This window comes from Capra hircus, chromosome 7 (genome assembly GCF_001704415.2).
Source record: "Capra hircus breed San Clemente chromosome 7, ASM170441v1, whole genome shotgun sequence".
Taxonomy (NCBI): Eukaryota; Metazoa; Chordata; class Mammalia; order Artiodactyla; family Bovidae; genus Capra; species Capra hircus.
The window spans coordinates 83,174,273-83,192,622 of record NC_030814.1 but is presented as its reverse complement, the minus strand read 5'-3'; the positions used below and the strand labels follow the sequence as shown (position 1 = coordinate 83,192,622).

The 18,350-nt window shown below is 39.4% G+C and overlaps 1 protein-coding gene across 2 annotated transcripts in view; it reads right to left on the bottom strand.

Annotated features, from left to right (window-relative positions):
* The window catches only part of GRAMD3 (GRAM domain containing 3), a 122,815-nt gene extending 105,843 nt beyond the window's left edge, over positions 1-16,972 (bottom strand). For both annotated transcript variants that reach the window (XM_013965354.2, XM_013965356.2), the window contains exon 1: positions 16,728-16,972. In XM_013965354.2, coding sequence (XP_013820808.2) covers positions 16,728-16,855 — 128 coding nt within the window. In that variant the 5' untranslated portion in view covers positions 16,856-16,972. The remainder of the gene's footprint in view (positions 1-16,727) is intronic.

Below are 18,350 nucleotides of genomic sequence, written 5' to 3'. Positions count from 1 at the left end.
TTTAATATCTTCTGTTTAACCAACTCAACCTAAAATTTTGTTATTTTATTCGTCATTAAAAGTTAATTGGCATAAGTATACTTTTAAATGTGGAAAATTTGGTAAATATTAAAAGCCCTTTTGAAAAAGCCCATAATAATTCTATGCTGTGAAACTTTTAAGCTATGCCACAAGATTTTATGTTTCACTTGTGCTTAAGTTGCAATTCAGAAATATTTAGTGATTACTTCTATCCTTAATAAGGCCAGAAGACTAGCCAATAAACTTAAGGGGATACAAAGATGAATAACATTCTTTCTGACTAAAAATTTGGCAGTTCAGCAGGTGATCTAGAGGCAACATGCTATAATTAATGGGAAAACAACAGTAGGATAAGATGAAAAATTTCATAAAGTTGATAAAGCAATTTGTGAGGTGATAGCCGAAGTTAGAAATCAGCCAAAGGTGTGTTAAGTAACATTTATTGCTTGGAAAATTCCATGGGCAGCTGAGCCTGGTGGTCTGCAGTCCATGGGGTCACAAAGATTTGGACATGACTGAGCATACAAGTTCACATGTAGCGCTTATATATGGCAGGCAGATTTCTAAGCACCTAAATCCAGTTACTCATTCAATCCTTACAACAGCTTTTTGAGGTAGGAGCTACCCTTCCCCCACTTTAATAGGCGAGGTAAATGAAGTACAGACATGACAAGCTACTCAAATGAGGCGGGCTCCCAGGCAATCTGGCTGAGGAATTGGTCTTCTTAACTACTCTCTTACGCTACTTCTTAACTCAGAGAGGAATTATTGTTAGTAGAGTAGCTTTTGGATTTCTGGAACCTCTACTTCTTCAAAACTCCCCAGACGTGGGATATAATAATGCATATAAATAAAAGATCTGATAACTCCTTTCTCTCTTTTAAAGGTGTTACCACCTTTATGTTTTACTCTAAAATTCTACATTAAGCATATGTCACATACTCTAGTATATATGGATTAGATAATGTGGTCATCCTGTATGACAGTATGAATGGTCTCCTTCAAAATATGGGAATAAGCTTTATTGCCATATTTTCCAATTTTGGAAATACCCTTTCATACCATCACAATAGCTTCTTGCATAGATTTGTTAAACTGTTAGATTATTTCCCATTTTACTTTTATGAAATATTGATGATAATGTCTATTTGTCTTGATTGAAAAATGCAGCTACTAGAGCAGGCTCAGTTTTGTAGGGTCTAAAGCCTACTATTGTTTACAATATGGAGGACTTCTTTCAGAAGCACTACAAAATTAGGTGCAAGGAATGAATATTGAATTAGAAGTGCTTCATTCTGTTAGGCCCTAAAAGTTTCAGCTTAATTAGCCTGAATGATAAACCACCGCTTCAGATAGTAACTAAAATAAAATTTGAAAAAATTCCACAAGAATAAAATACCCAAAAAGAATGCTTCATTTTTTTTTCCTCAGAAGGATCTTGTAATTTTAAACTTTATATATATCATCTCATCTGATTTTTTTTTCTCCTTTTAATTTCTCAGTTGTCTGGAAAAACTTTATTCACAACAGATCTCTCCATTTTGTGAGATGAGGAAGAAGAAAGGGTCAGTGATTTTCTCTAGGTCACAGAAGCCTGTTAGGGGTCTTTCCACTATTCTTTTCAGCAGATGAATTTGAAGAAAGAATATTTTGTATCAGAAACAAAGAAGCTTCTTTTCTTAGGGTCTTTAGTGTTATTTTACTGGAGAAGAAGCTAAGCTTGGACAAATTTACAACAAAGTTCAAAGCCCAAAGTGTGGAATTCCTGAGTGCAGAACATTGTTTCACCTTGTAACTGGTAGCACTGTTGGGAAAACCTTTCATTTTGATGTGACACAGACATTTTGAACCTTTTTTTTTTTTTTCCTAGAGATAATCACATCCCTTTCTGCCCCCTGCCTCTCCACAAAGTAGTGTAATTTTGAGGAAACTACTCAGCCCAACATTGGTTATTTTTTTTTTAAACCCTTATTTTCGTATTTTTCTAAGACCATCATAACATGGACTTCAATCACAATGAAGAAATGAAATACTTTGACAGCTGCTTGGCTCTTCAAGTTTGAATCTTAAAGTTCTCAAGTGTTTCCATGTTTCAAATAAATAAAAAAGTATTTTTTTTAGCTTCATCTACTTTACCCCCCTGTTTTTAGATCTCATTGAGTTGTTTTATTGTTTAGTTGACTTTGGGAAGATCTCCTGGAGAAGGAAATGGCAACTCACTCCAGCATTCCTGCCTGAGAAATCCCATGGACAGAGGGGCCGGGTGGCCTGCAGTCCATGGGGTCACAAGCAGTCGGACACGACTGAGCAGCAAACATCCACACCCGTGCAACAGCCTCTACCCTGTTACCAGGCAACGGTTGTGAAAGCCAAAGTGAGAGGGATCTAACGGGGTCTCCTGCACTGCAGGCAGGGTCTTGAACGCTGAGCCAGTGGACCGTTAGTGGTCCTACTTAGTCATTGGTCAGCGCCGCGCTGGACCCGCCCACAAGCAACCGTCAAAGAGCCGCCAGTTAGCGAGTGCGTTGAGTCAACGGTGGGCCTGCGCAAAGTGGCGGTCTTCATACAGAGAGCAAGGTAAGAGCCAATCCTGACCTGCTACCTCAGACCCTCCAGTTCACACGCTCTGGGCCAGCAGGTGAGCGGTAGGTGGGGGATAGGGGGCGGCGGGCCCAGGGAACAGGCTAGGGGCTATGTTTTGCAGGGCTCTAGAGCCCTCAGCAAGGCTGGTCGGGTCACGGTGGAGCCTCTCCCCGATCCCTGCCCCTGTGACCTAATGGCAGGAGCCGTTTGCTTAAGAGGCAGGCTTCGGGACCCGGCTCCCATCATTTGGTTGGCCTGAGGAACCTGAGGGCCAGTGGGCTCCTGGGTGCCTGGCTCCCTCAGGGATGACAGCTGGACAGGGTCTGGGAACCTGGCCCTGAGGGAGTTGCCAACTGATATCGGCCTCCTTAGCCAGGACTGGGACCTTGGAGGGTGAAAACTATGCCTTGGGATCTTGCCCTTTCTTGTCAGAACAGAGAGAAACATTCATTTGGTAGAGATTTATGGGAACATCCTTAACTGACCATGACCCGAACTCAAGAACAAAGGGTGTGACACCAAGAAGTTCGCAAAACTTATTAGAAAAGGGCTTCGCTGAAAGCTTTCAGGGAGCTTGGGGGTTTTTAAGTGACCTGTCTGTTTGCATGGTCCTGCAGTAAACCTTTCTCTGTTCCAAACTCTGACATTTTGCTATTGTTTGTTCTCTGTGTATTGGGCACATGGACTTTTGGTATTATTTATTGTTGTTGTTTAAGTTGTCATATCTGACTCTTTTTGGGACCCTGTGGACTGGTAGCCTGCCAGGCTCCTCTGTCCATAGGATTTCCCAGGCAAGAATACTGGAGTGAGTTGCCATTTCCTTCTCCAGGGGGTCTTCCTAACCCAGAAATTGAACTCTGGTCTCCTGCATTGCAGGTGGATTCTTTACCATTGAGTTATCTGGGAAGTCCCACAGGGATGATAAAACAAATGAGGAGAGGGAACTCTTAAGATTTGACACAGTGTCTGGATTATGACTTCCTGTTATTTTTTGGGCTCCAAAATCACTGCAGATGGTGATTGCAGCCATGAAATTAAAAGACGCTTACTCCTTGGAAGGAAAGTTATGACCAACCTAGATAGCATATATCAAAAGCAGAGACATTACTTTGCTGACTAAAGTCCGTCTAGTCAAGGCTATGGTTTTTCCTGTGGTCATGTATGGATGTGGGAGTTGGACTGTGAAGAAGGCTGAGCACCAAAGAACTGATGCTTTTGAACTGTGGTGTTGGAGAAGACTCTTGAGAGTCCCTTGGACTGCAAGGAGATCCAACCAGTCCATTCTGAAGGAGATCAACCCTGGGATTTCTTTGGAGGGAATGATGCCAAAGCTGAAACTCCAGTACTTTGGCCACCTCATGCGAAGAGTTGAGTCATTGGAAAAGACTGTGATGCTGGGAGGGATTGGGGGCAGGAGGAGAAGGGGACGACTGAGAATGAGATGGCTGGATGGCATCACTGACTCGATGGACATGAGTCTGAGTGAACTCCAGGAGTTGGTGATGGACAGGGAGGCCAGGTGTGCTGCAATTCATGGGGTCACAAAGAGTCAGGCATGACTGAGCGCCTGAACTGAACTGAACTGATTGTATTACTATAGTAACACTTCACTGACTTTGTCACTATAACAGCAGTTCTTGAGTGCCCTACTTGCCACATACTGCACATGCCTAAATCCTCAAAACAGTCCTAAGAGGTGCTACTTGCCCCATTTACAGATGGGAAAACTGAGGTTTGGAAAAATTGGGTAACTAGACTAAGGTAATGCAGTAAATGCTGGAATTGTGATTCAAATACAAGTCTGAGTAACTCCAAGGCTCCTGCCCTTCCCTCATCTATTACTGTTCAGATTAGAAATATGTAGTAGTTTTGGTGTCATCTACAAACTGCTGAGGTGCCCCGCCTCCACAATGGTCTCATGTGATCCCCTCCTTTCTTGGGTTTCTCCCCCTTGATGCTCCCCATGCCCACTGAATATGCTGGGCCAACCTGTGTAACCAACAGGATATTGCAAAAATGCAAAATACTTGTTGGTTAAGCATTGCTTGAGGGAACTACTGTCCTAGGCAGAGAGAAAATAGGCACAGAAGTATGAAGCTATGAAAATGTGAGGCATCTCTGAGGGATTATTTATTAAACTAAAAACCGGTGTTTATTAAATTATTTGTATTTATTAATTTAGTCTTAGAGTAATTAAGCTTATTAAGCTTAAATTAATTCAGTGTAGAATTAAGTTAAAATTAAGCTTATATTTATGGAGACAGGACTTTTAGCCTATGTTGCTCCTTGTGGCCTTTCAATTGTGTACTTTTCTCCTCTCTTCCCAATGGCAAGGGTAAAGCACTTGGGACCATAGTGAAGCAAAGAGCTGTTGAGATCTAATAATGAATTAGAAGAAGAGTGAAATTAGTGGGAGAGTGAAAAGATTCTAGACTTGGAGTCAGAAGATCTGAGAGGTCATCTGACTTTGCCATTAGCTGCTCTCCCTGCACTGAGCATATTACCAACTTGTCTGCTCCTCCTCAGCCTTCCTGGGGTGTGGTCAGCAGCACCCCAGCAACAGTCAGCTATTCTGGTCAATTCAGGGGAGCTGCTTATGTATCCATCATCCACCACCATTCATTCATCCAACATTTATCATTGTTTAGCTTAGGACAGGAACTGTGCCGAGTGATTGGTTAGGAATAAAAGGCAGAGTGTAAGGAAGAGAGATATTAACAACAAGAAAGATTGAGTCTGTGATAAATGCAGTAATGGAAGTAAACAAAAGGTACAGTGTAAGTCCAGAGAAAGGGGGATAAGGCCAGGGTAGACTTTCTGAAAGCAGTGGTACCTGGTCCAGCTTTGAAAGACAGCTCAGACTTTATTCTGCCCGTGTGTTATATGCAGTGTGTGTGTTAATCAGTCAGTTGTGTTGACTCTTGTAGGCAGAGAAGAAGGTTCAAAGGCCCAGAACTAGCATGTGTGGCTGGAGTGTAACCTCTCTGGGGTACAAACAGGGCAAGAGATGTGACAGAGAAGCCGACCAGGTCACAGAGTGCCCTCCTCACAGTCCAAAGGACAATGCGCAGAGGTAAGTCAACACTCTTGTATGATATGACCATTCCTGCTTCCAAGTTTCTTTTTCCTTTTGCAGGAGCATGGTTGGAGTGAGAAAGGCTTCCCAGGTGGTGCAGTGTTAAAGAACCCACCTGCCAAAGCAGGAGATTCAATAGACGTGGGTTCGATCCCTGAGTTGGAAAGATCCTTTGGAGTAGGTAATGGCAATCTGCTCCATTACGCTTGCCTGGAAAATTCCATGGACAGAGGAGCCTGACAGGCTACCTAGGGTTGCAAAGAGTCTGACACTACTGAACACGTACACTTGGAGTGAGGCTTGTTCATGGCATCCTGTTCTGCCCCTTTGGGTTTGTTGGAGGGAATAAAGTAGAAGTTTCTTTTCCTTCAGGATCATCCTGGCAGCTGTGAGACTTCCACATTAGGAAAAGTTTATTTTGTCCCACTAAAACATTTGAAATGTGTAGTTTATTTCTAGATCTAAGTATTGCAACATTGGGATTAACAGGAAATATGCTGTGGGAAATTATAGCTTGGAGAGTTCAGTCAATAATTTAATCTTCAAGGTACATGCACCTTCCCTACCCTTTATGGTTGTCTGAGTGTGTGTCTGTCTCCAGCAGAGACTGAAGTCCCTTGGAAATAGGAGTTGACTCTTTAGCCATTTCTTTTTTTTTTTATTTAAAAATTCTTTAATTTTAATTGGAGGCTAATTATTTTACAATATTGTAGTGGTTTTTGCCGTACATTGACATGAATCAGCCATGGGTGTACATGTGTTCCCCATCCTGAACCCCTCTCCCACCTCTCTCCCCATCCCATCCCTTCTTTAGCTATTTTTTTACTCCACAGGAGTCTCTCCTTGTCATAGAGTTTCTTCTTTGTGCTAGGGATACAAAGACAAGGATGTATTCCTAGCCTCTAAGAGCTCTAGGTGACAAGTGAATATTACCATTATTACTCTCCCATTGCCTTATAATAATCACAGCTAGTATCAGAACATTTGCTGTGTGCCAAGCACCTTCTGTATTATCTCACTTAATATTGTCCACAATCCTATGATTATCTCCGTCTTACAGTTGAGGAAAGTGAGGCACAGAGGAGTTACACAGTTTAAAAATGTATACTATTATGTAAGAAACGAATCGCCAGTCTATGTTTGATGCAGGATGCAGGATGCTTGGGGCTGGTGCACAGGGATGATGCGGAGGGATGATGTGGGGTGGGAGGTGGGAGGGGGGTTCATGTTTGGGAGCTCATGTACACCCGTGGCAGATTCATGTCAATGTATGCCAAAACCAATACAGAATTGTAAAGTAAAATAAAGTAAAAATAAAAATTAAAAAAAAAGTGATGAAACCAGATGTACACCAGGCAGTACTCCCTAGACAGAGCATCCCTACACAGAGATCTTAGAAAGTATTCTATAACTTTCTAATAAATGAAATTACCCACCGTACTTGTTCTTTTGTTATTGCTCAAAAGTACATAGAGCAAATACCATTGTCTTTTAACATAAATTTAACTGAAACTCACATGATCATAAAAGGACTAAATGTAAAAATTAGAATCCCAGAAAAGTCTTCTTAACCTCATTTTTTCAAACAGAGAATTATGCCTGTCTCTGAAACCAGTGTCCCCTCTGGGGTTGTGAAAATCACCATGAAGAAACTGAATGAAATGACCCTTGAAGTTTGGATTTGATTTCTGGAAGTAGCCCAAATAATTGGAGCCAAGCCAGGTGAATAAATTGGTTAATGAAGTTGGATAACTGTTTTGGTTTTGTAACTGGCTGCCTATTCACTGCATGAACTCATTTCATTGGTCCAGTTTTGCCATATGGCAACAACAGAAAACTTCTCTTCCTTTTCTGTTACTTGCTTTCCTCACCTAAGCAACAGAGAGAGTAACCATAATCCATCTATCACAGGGAAAAGCCACCAAAGTTTATAAGGTCATATCTCTAAAACGTTCCCGTGAATATGCCACAGTGCAAATATAGGAGACTATTATTGTTACTGCTGGCTTATGTAGAAACAGTTACTCATCACTTATGTACTTCTTGGCAGGGCTTTCAATCTCCCTCATCCAGCCCCATATAGATACACATGGAGGAAACTCCTAGAATTTCCGCATCAGTTACCCTTGGCTGGTTTTATTTTGTTAAACATGAGGAGAGGTAGGAGGGAGGGAGAGAGGGAAAGAGATAGAGAGGGAAGGAAAGAGATGAACGCATGGAAATGAGTCTGACCTTTAAAAATCTGTTACAACAAAAAAAACTCTTAATGAAAGTGGGACTTTAAGCTAAACTTATCCATGTCCATAGATTTCCATGAGGTTTTAAGACCGAAAGGCTCAGATCTCCTGGAGAACACAGACACAGAAGCAGTTAGAATCAGGAGTATATCAAGAGTTTGTGGATTGAAGTCTTATACCACTTTAGGGTCTTCTTTAAGGGAAATTAGGAACAAAAAATTAGGCATGAAAGGGAATATATATTTAGAGAGAGAAAAGGAGTCAAGTTATTAGTTTACAAATAGCTGACAAACTCCATCAATATCTCCAAATCCAAAAAACTTATGTAACACTCTTATAAATTAACTGCCAGACATATTCTATGCTGTTTTATTTTTAACTGATACATGTTGATCCTTTCATATGACACAAGTTTTGTAATTTTCAATGAGAGATAATACAGTCTTTTCTCTAGAAAAAGTTTGAAATTGAAAGTGTTAGTCACGCAGTCATGTCCAACTCTTTGCAACCCCATGGAGCCTGCCAGGCTCCTCTATCTGTAGGATTTTTTCAAGCAAGAATTCTGGATTGGGTTGCCATTTCCTCCTCCAGGGGATCTTCCTGACCCAGGGATTGAACCCGAGATTCCTGCATTGCCAGCAGACTCTTTACCATCTGAGCCACCGGGGAAACCACGAGTTTTATCAATAGGTTAGACATTTTCAGACAGTTTCGAACCTGTTCTTGATAATGTCATGCTAAGATGTACTGTGTGACACACAGACACAATGGCTGCTTTTAGTATTACCTTGGGTTTGTGCTCCATAAAGAATTCTGATAAATTGTGTAATAAGCATAAGTAAAATGTGGTATACTTATATCAGCTGCATTATGAAGTATCAAGTCTTAACAGGAGAGAGAATTTCTGGTTTGACTTGGTGTTAGTGAGAACAGAACCCAGAAGTTACAATTTACACATGTGATGATGGGAAGACCTTGCCAGAGATAACCTTCAGCTCTGTACGTTTCCAACTTAATTTCTCTTCTATTACCTACGTGCTTCTGATGCATAGCACTCGTAGGACATGTTTATATGATGGAATCATCTTTGATCCTGCACCTTTTTCCCCTCTAACGTTTATTTATTTATTTGGCCATCACAGGTTTTAGTTTCAGCATGCGGGATCTTCACTGTGGCATGTGAACTCTTAGTTGTGGCATGTGGGATCTAGTTCCCTGACAAGGATTCAAACCTGGGCTCCCTGCATTGGGAGCACAGAGTTTTAGCCACTGGACCACCAGTGTAGTCCCTGGTCCTTCACTTCTGTGTCACCAAGCAAGGTGAATTTGCTTAGTGGAGTATTACTGGAAGCCAGGAGGACTAGTGATAACTTAGCACATAGAAATGATGGCAAATCACATAAATATATTCTGCTTATCTCTAATTAAATGTATCTCCAAACAACTTCCCCTTAGTTCACAGTGCCACAAATGCCCTTGGCTACCTGACTGGAGGGGACATGTAACAGAAAATTGGAATGAAGAGAAGGCAATTATAATTGTAGTTAAAATATTATCTGAAAAGTTTATGAAAATGTACAACTACATGAATATCTTGCTAGGGACATTCCCAGGGCCTTGGAAGGGCTCAAATAAGTGAAGGTAGAAGATTAAGCTTCTTTGGTTTTATAATAAATACTGCCCTTTTGACAATACATTCTGATACATAGTTAACATGGGATGATAAGAAAAGGCTTCTAGTTCTGAGGGCAGAAGTAAGGGGGCAAGGGAAGAGCTCTGGTGTTATACTAAGCCTTTCAGGAGGTGCATCTGGAAAGATGAATGGGAATTTTCAGACTTACTCCATTTACAAAAGCCTGGTAATAGGTTTGAGCATGTGTATTGTGAGAATCCCAGGTGCTTTGTATCATTAGGCAGTAGGGAAGTGTCTGGCACAGTTTGGGAAGGAGACTGTAGGTCCCTCCTCTTCTGGCAATGTTAGTGCTGGGGAGTTCTCTTTTCTTCTTGGAAAATTCTAACGCTTCCATCAAAGAGGCCTCTTCCTCTGTATGTCATCTCCTCGTTCTAACTTCTACTACATCATTGTACCCCAAGGCCCAGCAGAGTTCACTGATCCTGCCATCTTGCCCTCACCTGCTCACCTGACCCTACCTCACCTCACTCCATTCACTGAAATACTTGCCTTGTACTCAGGACACTATTATCTTTCCGCTTAACACAGTCCTGCCTTCTTTGATTGCTAGCCTTCACCCCTGTTCCTGGAGAAGGAAGGCCATTTCCTAAAACTCAACCTTCCTTTAGCTTCTAAATATCACTCTTAACTCTACAACTCCTGTGAACAGGAGCTGAGGCCATGGGGCTTAATAAAAATGGATCAAGGTATAGTATCTACCATGTTCCTGTTCTTCAGGTACCAGATAGTCTTCTGTCCTTTCCCTAATTGCAGAAATAGGACTGGCTAAGAAAAAGCAAGGCTCTTGGGAGGGGAGAGTGGAAGGGAGGAAGGGTCAACATCTCCTCTACCACTCACTGATGACAACTGACGAGCAGAGGAGTGGAAGCAGGGTCACTGGAGCCACTAAGAGGAGGCACAGTGAAAGTGACTCAAGGCTGTTTTGAACCTACCAAGTTCATCGTCCACTGCAGCCTGGAGTGGTTCCCCAAACTGTAGCCCAGCACTGGTTCCATCCTGGTTTCACACCCCAGCTCGGTACTGCCCCATATTTGCCCTCTTTTGTTGTCATCTTGGCCCTTGTTTATGCCCCCAAAGCCCATGGCGCCCCTTTTAACACATTAGCTTCACTGGGCAACTTTCATCTTTGCCTAAAATGGAAATAGACTGACAATCTAAAAAGAAATATTTTGGAGAAACAATTTTTTTTAAAAGCAATAGACCTAATGGCTAATTTGTATAGTAAATCTCCAAAAACTAACTTAAAAATACCTGATTTTTATTTGCTGAGTGACTAAGTTATTAACTGTTAATTCATCAGAGCCTTTTCCAGTCTATTTATGAAGCTTAAAGCAATTCGTGTTTTTCAAGGCCTTCCAGTGTTCTGTATTTTGGGAAATGATGACTTTTCATGAACTTCAAATGAAGTGCTGGGTGCTTTATGAGTGCCAGAGATTTTCGAATGAGGATTCTCTTAGTGGAGGCCGGAGAAGCACTCAATAGATTCAACAACCTTTTAAAAAACCTCAACAAGAAGGAAACTTCTTTAACCTCAGAAAAGTTGATAAAATCTGAAATAAAAGCATTTCATTTTAAATTAGGAACAAAATGAAAAAGCCTGGAATTAGTATTTCTACTCAACATTATATGGAGTTCCTTGCTTGTATAATTAAAAACAATTTAGAAGGACTAAAGTTCAGAAAGGTAAAAAAAATTTTTTTTAATTGTCAAATATTATTGTCTACAAAAAACACAGTCTACAGATTGTTAACATTAATAAGATTTAGCAAGAATGTGGATATAAGATCAATTTAGAAATTCAATTATATTTCTGTACATCAACAAAATAAAATCCAATTAAAATTTCCAAAAACAACAAAGGTGTAAAGTACCTAGGAATAAGTCTAACAAATGATGTGCAAGATTTCTGTGTAGAATTCTCAAAAACTTTATCAAAGGATATTAAAGACGTAATAAATGGAGACCCCATCATGTATATGAGTAGGTATATGGAACGCCATGAAATGTCACATTTTCTCAAATTGAGCAATAGATTTTCTGCAATTTCAACTTTAAAAATAAATCTTGACTTGACAAGCCACATTCTAAAATTTAAATGGAAGAGCAAAGGGTCAAAAGTAGCAAATCACTTCTGAAGTAGGTAAGAAGTCTTGTCTTGTCTTATCAGATAAAAAACTTTCCTTGTAAGTGACAGTAATGAAGACAGCAATGTGTGATAGAGCTGCATTGCAGATTAATGGGGAAGGAAAGTCTATTCGATAAATAAGCTGGGATAATTCATTATCCATATAAATGACTAGATGATTCCTTAATTCACAGCAGAAACAAAAATAATTCCAAATACATGTGCTGTACTGTGCTTAGTGGCTTAGTCATGTCCGACTCTTTGTGATCCCTTGGACTGTGGCCTGCCAGGCTCCTCTGGCCATAGAATTCTCCAGGCAGGAATACTGGAGTGGGTTTCCATGCTCTGCTCCAGGGGATCTTCCTAACCCAGTGATCGAACCCAAGTCTCCTGCCTTGCAGATGGATTCTTTATGGTCTAGGCCACCAGGGAAGAATTCATTATCCCTATAAATGATTAGATGATGCCTTAATTCACACCAGAAACAAAGATAAATTCCAAATACATAAAGGATCCTAGTTTGAAAAGAAAACATATTTTTAGAAGAAAATACACAAGCACATTCTTATAACCTCAGAGTGTAAGGAGTTCTTAAGTAACAGAAAGTGCAAATTATTAAGAAAATGAGATATCACCTCACACCAGTCAGAACAGCTAATTATCAAAAAGATAACAAATAACTAGCATTGGTGAGGCTATGGGAAAAAGGGAAACTCCATGCACTATTGGTGGGAATGTAAATTGGTACAGCCACTATGAAAAACTGTATGGAGGTACTTCACAAACTTAAAAATAGAACTACCATACAATTCAGTATTTTTACTTCTGGGTATTTATACAAAGAAAACAAAAACACTAATTCAAATAGATGTATGCACTTCAGTGTTCATAGCAGCATTATTTATAAAAGTCAAGATATGGAAGCAACTTAAATGTCCATCAACAGAAGAATGGATAAATGTTTGGTATATATACACAACAGAATATTACTCATATACCTATAAAAAGATTGAAATTTTGTCAACAACATGAATGGACCTGCAGGATATTATGTTTAGTGAAATAAGTCAGAGAAAGACAACAAATGAAAAAATATAACAAAACAGTAATAGACTCACAGATACAGAGAACAAACTAGTGATTACCAGAGAGGAGAGTAGTAGGGTCAGGGACAAAATAGGTCAAGGTGATTAAAAGGTACAAACTACTAGGTATAAAATAAATAATTGACAAGGATGTAATGTTTAGCACAGGGAATGTAGTCAATATTTTATAGTAACTTTATATGGAGTACAGTCTATAAAAGTATTGAATTACCATGTTGTACACCTGAAATGTTGTAAGTCAACTATACTTAAATAAAATAAGCAAACTAATAAGTTAAAAATAAGAGCTCAGACATAATAGGCAACATGAACAGACAAGTCGTATGCTGGAATAAAACATTTGCAACACACATAGCTAACAAAAGATCAGTATTGGGAGTATTTCAAAAGCTATCTAAAAATAAGGAAAAATTAGTAATCTATCTCTCTCCATTTCTGCTTCCCCAAAGGGTCATAAATTCATAAGCAGTAATTTAAAAGATGAGGAGATGAAAATGACCAATAAACATACTGAAAAGATGCTTCTCTTGTCTTAATAGGAGACATGCACATTAAAACCATTTATTTTGAAATGACATTTCATACCCTGCAGATTAGAAAAAAATGAAAATTTAGATAATGGCAATGTTGATGAAGCAGAATAACTGCTGGTAGTAGCATCAATGACAGAACTTTGAAATGGAATTTGACATGAGGAGTAAAGTCAATCATGTCCATAATAGGGGCCCACTGTTCCTCTCCTAGTAGGTACCTTGGAGAGACTTTTGCATAAGCGCACCGGACACCTGGGCAAGATGGAGCATTGCTTGAATGAGCAACAAACAGGAAATATCCAGAGAGGGGCAAAAGGGAACATCACATCATGATACTCCCCTAAATCTTCTCGTGGTTTCCCACCTCAGTTAGACTAGAATTTTAAACTCCTCATCCTCTGCTTGTCTCTCTGATTTCATCAGGTGCCCATTGTGGTTCCCCAGGACACATGTCTTCTCCACTTCAGAGCAACTTGCTCCTTCCCAGTCATTTTGTGCTTGGCTGCTTCATCCTCAAAGTCAGCCTAACTATCACTTGGAGAGTCCTTAACTTGCCACTTCACCTAAAGTAGTTTTTCCCATCTTATTCTCCATCTCTGCCCTGTAATTGTTTCCTATAATAATATACATTAATATTTAAATTATGCATGTATATATGCATTAATTTATAGTTGTTTTTTTTTTGTGCCTATGTTCAATGTTAAGCTCATAACACTCATGAGGACAGGGACTAGGTCTATCTTGCTTTTGATTGTACTTGCTGTGTCTTCCACATAGCCTGGCATATAATACTTGTCAATAAATCTTTGTTGAACTGAATGATTGAAAGAAAAAACTGCATAAATTGTATGTGTCTGTTTGAGTAGTTCTTTGATCTGAGGGTACATTTGATTAGCTTTAGTTCATGGGAAAGATAATGGGATAATACAACAGCCACATAAATTCCCAACATTTACTTAGAAGGTAAAGGGAAGTGTTTATCTTTTTTGATTCTTTTTTAAATTGAAGTATAGTTAATTTTCAAGGTCGTGTCAGTTTCAGGGGTACAGCAAAGTGATTCAGTTCTTTGTATGTGTATGTTTTTTTCAGACTCTTTTTCCTTTTGGGTTACTGCAAGACTGAGTATAGCTCCCTGGGTTCTGTAGTAGGGCCTTGTTGGTTTCTGTCTGATTTTTGACCTCAAATAATTAACCAACACATGACTGAGTGCTTCAAAAAATTATTTTGAAAGATTTTATATGCAATATGTTAAGTAGATCTTTCAACTAGACTAAAACTCCTCTAGAGCCAAAATATTTGGAGGTATGAATAATGTTTTAAGATAGGTTCCAATATACATTAAAAAAAACCTTACATATACTAATATATAGATTTAATGTTGAATATTCAAAGATGCAGGTGAAATAGGCCTGGGCTCTTTTTAGAAAGTCTTCAACATGGCTTGATGCAGGTTTTTATTTTATTAGTATTCCATTTATCTATATTTATTTAAGTCATATGTATTATATTTACCTAAATTATATTTTGCATGTTTTATACATTTTAATGGTTTTATACATTTAATTTAATTTTTCCTGGTTAGATCTTGAGCTACAAGAAGAGTTTGCACTACAGTCAATATGAGAGAAAGATTAGGTAGACAAAGTAATTAAATAAATTTCAGGAAACTATGGAAATAATCCAAGAGTTTTACATTTTCAATCAGAATTGTACTCTTACTCAAACAGCTATAATGCAAGTAAGGCAGATTTATTTTATTGATGGGTGGAAAAATTAAACTAAATAAGTGGATTGAGATGCATTTTATGTAAATTCAGGTTCTTGATCTCAAAAACTTTTAAAAAATGAATTTGTCTTCATAAACTGACAGTCTAATATGTGAATACTATTAGTGGGATTTCTTTATTTTCTATTTAATTTTTAAAAGCTATAACTTTGAGTACTTTTTTGTGTAAATGATTTAAAATGATTAAAAAATAAATCAGACAATTGACTTTCTGGATATGGTGCTATGCAAAAGTGAAGTTCAGATATGGAGGTTCCTCTTCTGCCTTGACTTGATTACTTTACATGGAAGTTACATTAATGTTTACATCAGATGGAAAGTAAATTTTAGGTGGTTAGCATGCTATAATATATATAGAAGTAGAAATAAAATGTTATAAACACAAAACATATAATATTATAGACCAATGTCACCTCCATTAAAAAAATTTACACCAAAGCTGGATGAGTTATAATCTATAAAAATTTGATTGCATTGTATATCTGAAACTAATATAGTTTTGTAAATCAACTAAACCTCAATTTTTAAAAAGTTGGATGAGAAACTTTTTCTTGTAACAGATTTCCACCTGCACTTGGTTTCCCCATTGTATAAGTCGCTGGAAAATTATTATGAGACAAAATGAATAAAGAGTAGATAAATGAATTTTCATTAAAAATATAAATTATCAGAGTGGTGTTCATGTAGGTATTAACAATTATAGCTAAAAAAGATATGTTCTGAATCTAGTCAAAGCTGCTATAAATTGTTTTACAGTAAGTAGCAGGACCAGACCACAGCCAGTATTAACATTTAATTTAGAAAGCTCCAAAGAAGGAAACTGTTTTGATATTTTAATAATTACTATTCTGATACTTGGGTTTCCTGGTGGCTCAGACAGTAAAGAAGCTGCCTGCAGTGCAGGAGACCTGGGTTTGATCCCTAGGTTGGATTCCCTGGAGGAGGGCATAGCAACCCACTCCAGTATTCTTGCCTGGAGAATCCCCATGGACAGAGGAGCCATGGGGTCACACAGAGTTGGAAATGACTGAATGACTAAGCACACAGCATATTCTGATATTTATACCATAATTTTGACAGCAAAGGAAGGTTTTTGGTTTAGCTGTTTTTACATGAACTTGGGCAACCTCTGGGCAATGCTGAGGGACAGGGAAGGCTGGAGTGCTACAGTCCATGGGGTCTCAAAGAGTTGGATATGACTTGGCAACCAAACAACAACCACCACACCACCACCACCAATAGTCTGGTTTCACTTACTATGAACCTGTGAGGGGGTCAAGGATCAAGTAACTGCATAGCTGGCCAGATTTCCAGTACGTATTAAACAGTACTAAGAAGTCAACAACAATTATTGTCCCTTCATGGTGATAAGAGTTCTGTTTGCTCAGCAAATCACATCCTTTGCTACGTACTCCCTTAAAATCTACCAGCCCAGGGGCCTGGGCTGTGCCCTCTCTTTCTCTTTGGCAGAATCCTCCCTTTGGGGATGAGGAAGGAGCTCTCCAAGCAACATCTGTTGGGTGGCCGAAGCCATGGGGTTGGGGGCGGGCAGAGAGGAGGTACCCACCTGAGAAACACTGAGCCGGGGCTGTCAGGAATGCTGTTCTGGGCCTCTACACCCGACTTGCCTGGGATGCCTGGAATCTCAGACCGGAACATTGTGTCACTGCCTGATGAGAGCCTTTTCTTCACCATTGTACACTTGTCAATCACCAACTCAAGAAGTAAACTCAAGGGCTCATTTTTCAAGCTCCCCAATAATGTGAAAACCTCTGAGTTTCAGCCTTGTTCTGTTTCTGCACTGCAGGAAGCTCTTTCTTCACATGACTCCTAATCTAGCTGAGGTGATTTTTTTTTTTTTTTGAAGCCAGTTAATGAGTAACATGTAAGTATAACATGGAGTGGTTTTCATCCTACCCACATTTGCTCTGAAGGAGAAATAAACATGTTTGGTAGACTCAGCTTTCAGTTTACTAATAGGAACACCATATGACTCTGGATTTAGGCAGAAATGTCTATGGAAACTCGAAGACTTAAAAGAACGCGATGCAGAGACAGGCAGTAATGAAACATTAAAAGCAGAAATGTTTTCTTTAACCTCCTGAGTCTGATCAAAAGGGCAGGGAATGTGCTTGACACCTTTACACGTATAGGAAATAACTAGCCCATGTTTGGTAAGACACACAGGAGGCTGTGTGCTGTGGTGCTGAGTCTCTGGGACCTGGAGAGCTCTAGAGTTCTCATGGAAGTGATACGTTCAAAGTTAAGGGAGCCTCAACATTCAGGCTATGTATTTTGCTGGTTATAGAAAACTGTACTCGGTACCAAAATGGTGATGACAATAAAGACAAAAACAAAAAAACACTAGGAGTTAAAGGCTCAGACACCATCCATTGCATGCTGGCTGTCTAACCACAGGCGATCCCAACCCAGCCAAGCATATCAACCATGTGTCTCTCACAAGATTAGAAGGAAATCATATTGGAGAATATTCTACATATTATCATTATTGTTATTTAGAACCCTACTAAAAGTGTGAAAGTGAAAGTGTTAGTTGCTCAGTCCTGTCCGACTCTTTGTAACCCAGTGGACTGTACCCTGCCAGGCTCCTCTGTCCATGGGATTCACTAGGCAAGAATACTGGAGTGGGTTGGCAATCTCTTCTCCAGGGGATCTTCCTGATCCAGGGATCGAACCCAGTTTTCCTGCATTGCAGGCAGATTCTTTACTGTCTGAGCGAGCAGGGAAGCCCACTAAAAGCAGGAGGGAAAATGAATTTACATGTGATGATCTTCAGATCGTCAGTCACTTAATGTTTCTTCACAAGAAAAACATCAGTTTTTCACCAGTGTTACTAGTGGCAGGGAAGGACTTATAGTTCAAACGAACTATATTCTCTCTCTTCTGTTCCCCTTGTGATTAATCAGTGACATTGGAGAATGACTGCCTTAAGTGAAGTACACAGATTCTGATAGTGGAAGAGAGCAAAGTTTCCTGGGAAGTCAAACCTTTAGCCTTGCTTTTGTTAGCACTTTGCTCTAACCAGCTGACAACCGGCCAGGGGTAGGTTTTTGCATTTCTGTGCACTGTACTGACTGTAAGCATACTTTTGGAATTATTAGACAAAGTGTATATTTCAGTAGGATTTTACTGGTGCCTACCAAAATGACCAGTTTATCCCAGTTTGTCC